The sequence below is a fragment of the Cricetulus griseus genome (assembly GCF_003668045.3).
Source record: "Cricetulus griseus strain 17A/GY chromosome 1 unlocalized genomic scaffold, alternate assembly CriGri-PICRH-1.0 chr1_0, whole genome shotgun sequence".
Taxonomy (NCBI): domain Eukaryota; kingdom Metazoa; phylum Chordata; class Mammalia; order Rodentia; family Cricetidae; genus Cricetulus; species Cricetulus griseus.
This window is the reverse complement of record NW_023276806.1, coordinates 255963346-255973728: the sequence shown is the minus strand read 5'-3', so window position 1 is coordinate 255973728 and position 10383 is coordinate 255963346. Positions and strand designations below refer to the sequence as shown.

Genomic DNA, 10383 nt, shown 5'->3' with positions numbered 1-10383 from the left:
CCCAGAAGCAGGGTACTTCGGACTATTGCATCTTACATGATTGAAGAAATCTGGGACTTTCTCATATGCATGGTTTTGCTGGCAGCTCAGGGTAGGTCAGTGGTTTTACATAAAAGCCAAAGTGGAAGAACTATCTTAAAATACCACAGGGTTTGGGGAGTGTTGGGAAAATTAAGAACACAAAACAGCATTGATAAGCCATAGGGTGGTGGGAGCATGGGTTAACGAATCCAGGAGTGGATGAGGCAGATGATGGGCCCAGTGAAAGCAGGGTGATTCGCACCTGACTAGCTGGAAAGGACGAAGGCTGAGAACTCCCCGCTAGTACGCATGCTCCAGTCATGCGCCGTTTTGCCACGCTCGTAGTGGGCCACGGTGGGACCCGTAGCCGCCGGGCCCGTGCGTGGCTCCGGCGTGTGACCCGGAAAGGAGTTGTGGAGGAGGCGGGCCGAGCTGCGGTACCCGCTGCTGGATGCCAGTGAGGGTCGAGCGGGCCTCAGAGGTGAGAAGAGACTTCTGCCCCAACCGGTCGCTTCCCTTTCCCCGACCCCAAGTCCCTCACCCCCTCTCCCCGGGACTGGAGAGGGGAGCCGGTCTCGCTCGTCCTGTCAGCTCGCGCGCCCGCGCCCGCGCCGCCAGCCTCGCCCCCCACCCCCACCCCGCCCCGCCATTCCCGGCGCGGGGCCGGGCGAGCCCCACCGTCTCTCTCGAGTCCAGCACGGATGCGATCACGCTGCTCTGTGTTGAGTCCCCGCGGGCAGGCGTCACCTTCACGCCTGGGTTTATGCTCCTGGTCTAGGCCCTCCCTGTGCCGTCCCCGCCCCCCAGGCCGAGCCCGTGGTTTGATTCGGCTCTGTGCTAATTAACAGCCAATGTGGCGTCCGTGGCTGTCTCCTAGCCTGCCTTCCATGCTAAGTGGATCCCATCCCCGCCGAAGAGCACATCTTACTTGACTGTCCCTTTCTTCTGCTGGTCTTCTGTGCACCCTGACGTGACACCTGCCCTGACCACCATTTCTTCATCACTGTGTGTATGCCTTCTATTCTACTCTCTGCATTGCACCTGCACTGCTTCAAATCACACATACCTTTTTCTGATTGCTTTATTCCCATTCATGTTCTGCCTTAATACCCGTTCTTATCTGACGCCTGCTACCTCCTGTCTCCATCTAAGGCTAGTATTGGATTATGTAGGAATACATTGTTTACCGAGCACTTGTGGGATTGACAGTGTTTTGTTTTTTGAAAGATGCTTTTACTATGCAGTTGGGGTTGGCCTGGAACTTTGTGGAGCCCAGCCTAGCCTCGAAATGATGATTTTCTTGCCTCAGCCTCCTGAATATCAAGATTATAGGCATGCACCAGCACACCACACTTAAATTCATAGCCTTTAAGAGAGATTTATGGGGGGGGGGCTGGAGAGATGGCTCAGAGGTTAAGAGCACTGGCTGCTCTTCCCAGGGTACTGAGTTCAATTCCCAGCAACCACATGGCAGTTCACAGCCATCTGTAATGAGATCTGGTGCCCTCTTCTGGCCTGCAGTCATACATGCAGGCATAACTCTGTATACATATTAAATAAATAAATCTTAAAAAAAAAAAAAAAGAGAGAGAGAGAGAGAGATTGGAGCCGGGCCTTAGTGGCACATGCCTTTAATCTCAGCACTCGGGAGGCAGACGCAGATGGATGTCTGTGAGTTCTAGGCCAGCCTGGTCTCCAGAGCGAGTGCCAGGATAGGCTGCAAAGCTACACAGAGAAACCCTGTCTCGAAAAACAAAACAAAACAAAACAAAAAATTGGGCTGGAGAGATGGCTCAGAGGTTAAGAGCACTGGCTGCTCTTCCAGAGGTCCTGAGTTCAATTCCCAGCAACCACATGGTGGCTCACAACCATCTGTTATGAGATCTGGTGTGCAGATATACATGGAAGCAAAATGTTGTATACATAATAAATAAATCTTTTTAAAAAGAGAGAGAGAGAGATTTATGGGGCTGGGAGTGTGGTTTAGTAAATTCCTTGTCAAGCACCCATGAATCCCTGGATTCAGTCCCCAGCACCCATATGGTGCTGATAACCATCCATAACTCCAGTTCCAGGGGGATCTAATGCCCTCTTCTGGCCTCCAAGGGCACCAAGCATGCAAGTGGTTCCCAGACTAACACACAGACAGAACACTCATATATATAATTATATGTTATATATTCTATGCACATCATTTGTAACATAATAAAACAAATGTTTTTAAAGTAAATCAAGAGATATTTTTGTGCATTGAGTGTTTGGCCTGCATGTATACATGTGCACCATGTGTATGTATGCAATACCCTTGGAGGTCAGAAGAGAGTGTTAGACCCCTGAAACTGGAGTTACAGATGGTCTTTAGCTGCTGTGTGAGTACTGGGTCCTTTTACAGAGCAGCAAGTGCTCTTAACCCCTGAATCATTTCCTTAGTATTCCCAGTCCCCCCAGTCCCCCCCCCCCCCCGCTGTGCTAGGGAGTAAACTCAGGGCCTCTTACACACTAGGCAGGTGCACTGCTTTTGAGCTATAGCCCCAGTCCTCTTCTATTCCTGAAATGCTTTCATTTCATCTCCTTGCTCTTTTCACTACTATGTTCTTCTCTTATATAAACATAGCTACTTATTTATCCTGCCCCACACTTTGTCTTTTCTGCATGTTCTCATCACACAGCCCACCAATCACCACTTACCTGGTTTTGCTGAAAGATTCCATCACACTTCTATGTAGTCCTTTCCTCTTTCATGGACTGCCTATCTTTCTCCTTGTATATCCCAGGAGGTCAGGATGGTTGGGGAGCGACGAACAGGGGACCTTATGGTACCCTTAGGGCCCCAGCTGCAGGCATACCCTGAAGAACTCATTCGACAGAGGCCTGGACATGATGGACACCCTGAATACCTGATCCGATGGCGTGTCCTCAAGTGTGGGGAAGAGGGCAAAGTGAAAGTCGAGGAAGACAAAGCAGAGCACCTCCTCATGTGGCTGTCAGCCCCAGAGGTCTATGCCAACTGCCCCATGCTATTGCGGGAGCGAACACTATCTAAAGGACCTCAGTATGAACCTGCTGGAGAGGTAGGACTCTTCCCACAAGACCTAGGAGGCCTGGATGAGTTGGCAGTGTCAGAGATGGAGGCTGATGTGCGGGCGCTGGTACGCAGGGCTGCCAGGCAGCTGGCAGAAGGTGGGACCTCAAGCCTGACGGCTGCTGTGCTTCACACTGTCCATGTGCTCAGTGCCTATGCCAGCATTGGGCCCCTCACTGGAGTCTTCAGGGAGACAGGAGCCCTTGATCTGCTTATGCACATGCTGTGCAATCCCGAACCTCAGATCCGTCGGAGTGCAGGCAAGATGCTGCAGGCTCTGGCAGCCCATGATGCTGGTAAGAGAAAGCAGGGAGCATTGGAGAGAATAGGGCCACAGGAGTAAGAAAAGAGTTGGCAGAGAGTTCTAATAAGTAGCAACTCAAGGTAAAAGAAACATAATAAATGGTACACACAGGACAAAAAGACATGGGGTTTATCTGTCACTCTGTGTGGCAGAGAGTAAAGCAGGCAGATTTGTACTTGTTGAATACTTGAGATGTATTAGTTGGTTGTGAAATTAGTATGGGGAGGGATTACAGCCAACTTAAAAAATTAAAATATCTGTACACAGATGATGTATTGGAACTTATCTTCAATCTTAGCATTTGGGAGGAAGACGCAGGTGGATCTCTGTGAGTTCAAGATCAACCTAGTCGGGCTGGAGAGATGGGTCAATTCCCAGAAACCACATGGTGGCTCCCAACCATCTGTAATGTAGTCTGGTGCCCTCTTCTGGCCTTCAGGGACACATGCAGACAGAACACTGTTTACATTATTATGTAATTAATTAATAATTAATTATTATTATTAAGAAATAATTTTTTTAAAAAAAGATCAGCCTGGTCTGGTGAGAGATCCAGGACAGTCAGGGCTACACAGTGAAATGCTGTCTTGAAAAACAAAGCAAAACAAATAAATATGCATGCACACACATTTGTATGAGCGCACGCGTGTGTGTGTGTGTGTGTGTGTGTGTGTGTGTGTGTGTGTGTGTGTGTATACAGAATTTAGTAATTTGTTTTTGTTTTTCAAAACAGGGTTTCTCTGTGTAGCTTTGGAGCCTATCCTGGCACTCAATCTGGAGACCAGGCTGGCCTTGAACTCACAGAGATCCGCCTGCCTCTGCCTCCCAAGCACTGGGATTAAAGGCGTGCAACACCAACGCCTGGCTATTGGGCTCATTTCTTATTCTCTTCATGGCAGTGAATTTTTAAAATTAGTAATTTTAAGTTTAATAGTGTAGTGTTATGTTTGTGGTGCTAGGTTACATGTAAAGTATCTTTCTTGCCTTGGGTCTCAATCACAGAGAAGTTTAAAAGCCTCTAGGGAAGGAGAAAGCCTAGGATAGGTAGGGAGACGCATTCGAGATTGAGAAGATCTGGACTGCATGTGGCTTACAGGGAGTCGGGCTCATGTCCTTCTGTCACTGAGCCAGCAAGATGGCATCGAGCAACACATGGATTTTGACAGCCGCTACACTCTACTGGAGTTGTTTGCAGAGACCACATCTACTGAGGAACACTGCATGGCCTTTGAGGGCATCCACCTTCCTCAGGTACTCTGTTACTTGTACAGGAATGCTGGGTACATAGCACTGTTTCTCATGCTATGATTCAGGTTAGCTAGCTAATCACAGTAAAGGTTCATGACCCCTTCTCAGCCTCTCCCACTTAGAATTTCTAATCCCAGAAACTAAGAATAGAAGCTGGGAAGATGGCTCAGCAGGTAAAGCTGTTGCCATAGAAGCATGCTGACCGGAGTTTGGATCCTCAGAGCCCACATAAAACTGGGTGGTTTATAGCAGCCTGCCTCCAATCCAGCTGACAAGAGAAAGAGATAGGGGATCCCCTGGGCAAGTTAGCTAGCCAGATCAGCTGAAATGGAGAGCTCTAGGTTCAGTGAGAGATTTTGTCTTGATATATAAAGTGGAAAGTGACCAAGGAAGATAACTGATGTCAACCTTGGGCCACCTCACCTGTGTGCACACATGTACATGTACCCCCCCCCCCCGCAGACACACGAGTGCCACACATGCACACACCACACACAAACATACACAAAAGCAAACAAAATAATTACTTTGTTGTCTCGAGAGATGGCTCTTTGGTTAAGAGCACTGACTGCTCTTCCAGAGGATCCAGGTTCAATTCCCAGCACCCATATGTTGCCTAACAACCATCTGTAACTCTAGTTCCAAGAGATCTGATGCCCTCTTCTTGCCTCCACAAGCACTAGATACACATGTCCTACACAGACATACGTATAGGCAAAATACCCATGCACATAAATAGTCTTTTAAAAAGATAATTCTTTTGTGTTTCTTAGACAAACCAATCAGAGAAGTATAGGACTAGGAATGAGGCTTCCTCATTTGTCTGTAGAGGAAGATACTGAGGACAGGGAGATGACAAAGCAGGAGATGAACTTAAACTAAGGTCTGTGTCTTGCAGATCCCTGGAAAGCTGCTCTTCTCCCTGGTAAAGCGCTATTTATGTGTCACTTCCCTGCTGGATCAGCTAAATAACAGTCCAGAGCCAGGAGCTGGAGACCAAAGCTCTCCATGTCTCTCAAAGGAAAAGAGCCGGGGACAGCGGGAGCTGGAGTTCAGTATGGCAGTGGGCAACCTCATTTCAGAGCTGGTTCGGAGCATGGGCTGGGCCCGGAACCTTAGTGAACAAGGCATTTTGCCACCCCGGCCATCCCGGTCCATCTTTCAGCCCTGCATTTCAGGCCTTCCGCTGTTACTGCCCACCATGGTCACTACTCCAAGGAAGCAAGGGCGGGCTTTCCGCCATCGCTCTGAATTCTCTAGCCGTAGTGGTTATGGTGAATATGTTCAGCAGACAGTGCAGCCCGGCATGCGGGTTCGGATCCTCGATGACTACGAGGAGATCAGTGCTGGTGATGAGGGCGAGTTCCAGCAGAGCAACAATGGTGTGCCCCCTGTGCAGGTGGGAGTCAAACAGTGTGGGACAATAGAGGATCTCTTCTGTGGTGTTTGTGGGGAGTCACTGAACCCCCAGACATAGCCTGAGGATATAACTCAGTTGCTCGAGTGCTTGCCTAGCATATATGAGGTCCTGGGTTTGATCCCCAGCACCATATAAAACTGGGAATGGTGTTGCATGCTTGCAATCTCAGCACTGGAGAGGTGGAAGCAGGATTGGAAGTTCAAAGTCATCCTTGGCTACACAGCAAGCTGGAAGCTAGCTAGCCTTGGCTATATGAGATCCTGTTTCAACAGCAAAAGAAATAAAGAAGGGTCAGGCATGGTGACATGGCTTTAAGCCCAGCACCCAAGAGGCAGAGGCAGGTAGATCTCTGTAGTTTTAAGCCCAGCCTGGTCTACATGGCAAGTCCCAGAACAGACAGGATACATAGAGAGGCCCTATCTAAGTAAATAATAATGATGAAAAAGAGAAAACCCCCAGACATGCAGTGTTTTTTTTTTTTTTTTTTTTTTTTTTCTGTTTTCTTTTTTTAAAAGGATCAGTATACAAGAGGGTTCTATTTTGGAGGGCGGAGAAAATTTGGTGGAGTCAGTGGGCTGTGAGGTCACAGGGACTGGAACCCAGGAAGCCGAAGTGATATACTGAGCTGTCCCCACTGCTGTCAGTAGGGGAGGGTGCTAAGGAGTGTGGGAGTAGAGGCCATGAAGGCTAGGAAGAAAGACTGCACAATCACTCCCCATATTGGCAGGAAGCCTTCAGCTATATGGAGACTTGTCTAGGCCCAGCCAGTTGTGGTCAGGCTCAGAGCTCAGAGGACTGAGCCGTTGGTATTATTCCCTTCTCCCAGGTCTTCTGGCAGTCAACTGGCCGCACCTACTGGGTACATTGGCACATGCTGGAGATCCTGGGGCCTGAGGAAGCTACTGGGGATTCCACTTCAGCAGCTGTGGAGAAGAGAGACGGGACTACTGTATTGGGCACAGGTGAGCTTAAGAGAGGACATGGGAAGCATGTTTCAGAACCAAGGGGCTCTGGCTAGCACTCAGACATTTCTGAGTGGGGCCTGCCCAAGAGGTTCAGAATGACCTACTCCTGCAGCCTCAGCACTTCCCTCCTGGGACTGGAAGCCTGCATATGGCCTGTACTCACTGCCATATCTCCAGCCTGAGCTCCAGAAGACTGAGGAGTCAGGATGCCTGACCCAGGCAGAGTGGTGGGAACTACTTTTCTTCATCAAGAAGTTAGACTTGTGTGAGCAGCAGCCGATTTTCCAGAGTCTGCATGAGAAACTGGATAAGGTACCAGAGACCTGAGCGATCTGGGCCGAGGGATGTGGTGGGTTAGAGACGGGCGCTTCAGGGCAAGTTGTAATTGTGGGTGTGTATGTGGCTGGAGAGCTAACAGTTGAAGCCTGTGAAGATCCTTCCTGCTAATGGAGGAGGCATGCTTTGCGGGTCTAGTATGTGGAAGGTATAAGGGGTTGGCAGGGTGACTCTTCTCATGACCGTCCCTAGGAACTCTGTGTCTGTTGGTCCCTTTGTATTGACAGGCCCTCAGTGAAAAAGCCCTAGGTGAGATCTCTGTGCCCAGAGAGATGGCAGAGGGGGTGCTGCAGGTTCTCAGTAACCGCTTTGAGGGCAGCAACCTCTGTGACCTGCTCAACTCCCAAATCTACACCAAGTATGGGCTAATGCCTGAGGACATGAGCAGCTTGCCTTCTTCACGGAGTCACTCCTGTACCCCAGAGCTAGAGGAGGAGTCAAAGTCGGCAGCCAGCATCTCAGAGGAAGAAGCTGAGTCCTGCAAGGCCAAGATTGAGGCCTCAGAGGCAGGGCCTGCTGGTCCAAAGATGGAGTGCCCCAAAGCACAGAGTGATTCACAGCTGTTCAGTCAGCTTCTGGTGAAAGAGGGGATGGCTCTGTCCCCTGAAACACAGGAAGCAGCTACTGGTGAGTTGGGTACTAGGAGGGGAAGGCAAAAACATTAGAGTAAGACATGCCCTGGCCCAGTAGGGTAGAGTGGAGGGAAAACCATGGAGGAAGTGGGGGGAGGGGAGGGAAGGGAAAACCGTGGAGGAAAGGCCCTTTATGCTGGAAAAGCCTGGAAAGCACCCACATGTCTCCCTCCACATGGACATTATTATCACTATCCGATAGTCACCCGATTCTTCAGTATCCTCAAAAGAGAAGAGTTTGTTTCTAATGCATCTCCATCTCTCTCGTGTGTGACTAGATCTCTCCTGTACTGTTGGAAGAACTAGGAATGCTAAGCTACAGTAGTGAATGCCATTGATAACAGACCTGGGCTTGACTTTAAACCTCCAGCTTGGAGGAGTCACAATTGTTTTAGCTACTACTTTTCTCTCACTAATTACAGAAATGGCCAGAGCCTTGCGGGGCCCTGGTCCACGCAGCTCCCTGGATCAGCATGTGGCAGCAGTCCTGGCCACTGTGCAGATCTCCAGCCTGGACACAGACCTGCAGCTCTCAGGGCTCTCTGCCCTCTCCCAAGCTGTGGAGGAGGTCACTGAGCGGGACCACCCTCTGGTCCGTCCTGACAGATCGTTGAGGTTAGCATGTTGCTGAGGGAAGAGGTTTGGGTTGAAGCTGCAGCCGTTCCGGATGATGGCAGGAGGGAAGGAGTTATAGAACCAAGAGGTAGAAGGGCTGGGATGAGGGAGAGGTGGGGCCCGAGGGCATTAGAGCTCTTTGCATACCCTGAGAATTTACTGTGTTCTCATTAAACCAGTCTACCCCACAGTAGCAATGATGCCGTTAGTCCTATGCTAGTATTAGTGTTACAGTTTACATGAGAAAACTGAGAACTTCACTCACTTGCTCACAGTTCTGCAGATGGCAGAGCCAGGATCCAAACCTAGGCCCTTCTGGCTCCAGTGCTTTTCCTTTAATTTTTTTTTTCAAGCCAGGTGTGAGGCACATGTCTAACCCTGGAACTTGGGAAGCTGAGGCAGGGGGATCATGAGCCTGAGGCCAGCCTGGGCTGCATAGTAAGACCTTGTCTACAGTTTTCTTTCCTCTCTTCTTTTACTTCCGCCCCTACTTTATTTATTTATTTATTTATTTATTTATTTATTTGGTTTTTCGAGACAGGGTTTCTCTGTGTAGCTTTGGAGCCTATCCTGGCACTCGCTCTGGAGACCAGGCTGGCCTCGAACTCACAGAGATTCGCCTGTCTCTGCCTCCCGAGTGCTGGGATTAAAGGCATGCGCCACCAATGCCTGGCTCTCTTTTTATTTTTAAAGTCTCATCTGATTTCATTATTACACAAGTGCATTATCATTTTTAAAACAGTTCATATAAAGGAATATTGAATGACAGCCCTGCTGGGATGTGGTGGCACACACCTATAATCACAGAACTCAGGAGTCAGAAAAAAATCCGAGGTCAGCCTGGAAAGAGAGGAAAAAAATTAGGGTGGGCTAGTAAGAAAAGAAAGGAGGAGAAAGAGAGAGGCGTGGGAGGAGGTGGCTCTGTAGTATTTGAAGCGGGATACAATCCTGGATCACAGCTCATAACAGAAAAAAGTCCCTTTCCGTCATCACTGTCGGATGGACCCTTCAGACCATCTGCAGGGTTAGTATGGAATCGCACGTTTAGGGACTAGAGAGATGGCTCAGTAGTCGGGACTGCATACTGTTTTGCCGAGGACCTGGGTTCGAGTCTCAACACCCACATTAGACAGCTCACAAACATCTATAACTCCAGTTTCAGGGGATCTGTTGCCTTCCTCTGGCCGCTATAGTCACCTGCACCTCTCATGTGCACACACACACACACACACACACACACACACACACACACACACACACACACACACAATAAATATTAAACATGCAATTTGTTTGTAAGGATTTTTATAATATTTTAAAAGTATAAATTAGGTATTTTAAAAATCTGATGCATAAAAGCATTAAAATTGTGTGTATCATTTGGGTGTAAATAGCAAGTAATGTATTTGTGTTTTGGTGTCTGTGGTGTGGCCACACTCGAGTGTCTGTGGCATTTTTGTGTCCCCAGCCAGTGTCTGTTGGAGGATTTTCTGGTGTCAGTTATCACAGAGCTGTTCATTATTTTCAGTGCTGTGTAGAACTGCGATATGGCTGCAGCCAAATTCAAATGCACGGCTCTACAGTCTCCATTCCCCTTCCCTTGACTAGCATAGTACTGCTTTCTGATGGATCAGATTGGTGTGTGTGTGTGTGTGTGTGTGTGTGTGTGTGTGTGTGTGTGTGTGTGTGTGTGTGTGTGTGTTATGTGTACTGTGGCACGTATGTGGAGGTCAGAGGACAACTTGAGCCAGTTGGTTCTC

General features: G+C 48.9%; 1 protein-coding gene across 2 annotated transcripts in view; it reads left to right on the top strand.

Annotated features, from left to right (window-relative positions):
* The first annotated feature begins 363 nt into the window (after nucleotides 1-363).
* Cul9 (cullin 9) overlaps nucleotides 364-10383 on the top strand; it is a 38854-nt gene continuing 28834 nt past the window's right edge. The window contains exons 1-8 of one of the 2 annotated variants that reach the window (XM_027389183.2): nucleotides 364-502; nucleotides 2796-3399; nucleotides 4504-4658; nucleotides 5554-6054; nucleotides 6902-7037; nucleotides 7159-7352; nucleotides 7604-8003; nucleotides 8431-8623. In XM_027389183.2, coding sequence (XP_027244984.1) covers nucleotides 473-502; nucleotides 2796-3399; nucleotides 4504-4658; nucleotides 5554-6054; nucleotides 6902-7037; nucleotides 7159-7352; nucleotides 7604-8003; nucleotides 8431-8623 — 2213 coding nt within the window. In that variant the 5' untranslated portion in view covers nucleotides 364-472. Of the gene's footprint in view, nucleotides 503-2795; nucleotides 3400-4503; nucleotides 4659-5553; nucleotides 6055-6901; nucleotides 7038-7152; nucleotides 7353-7603; nucleotides 8004-8430; nucleotides 8624-10383 lie in introns of both variants that reach the window. The other variant, XM_027389182.2, reaches the window with a different exon arrangement.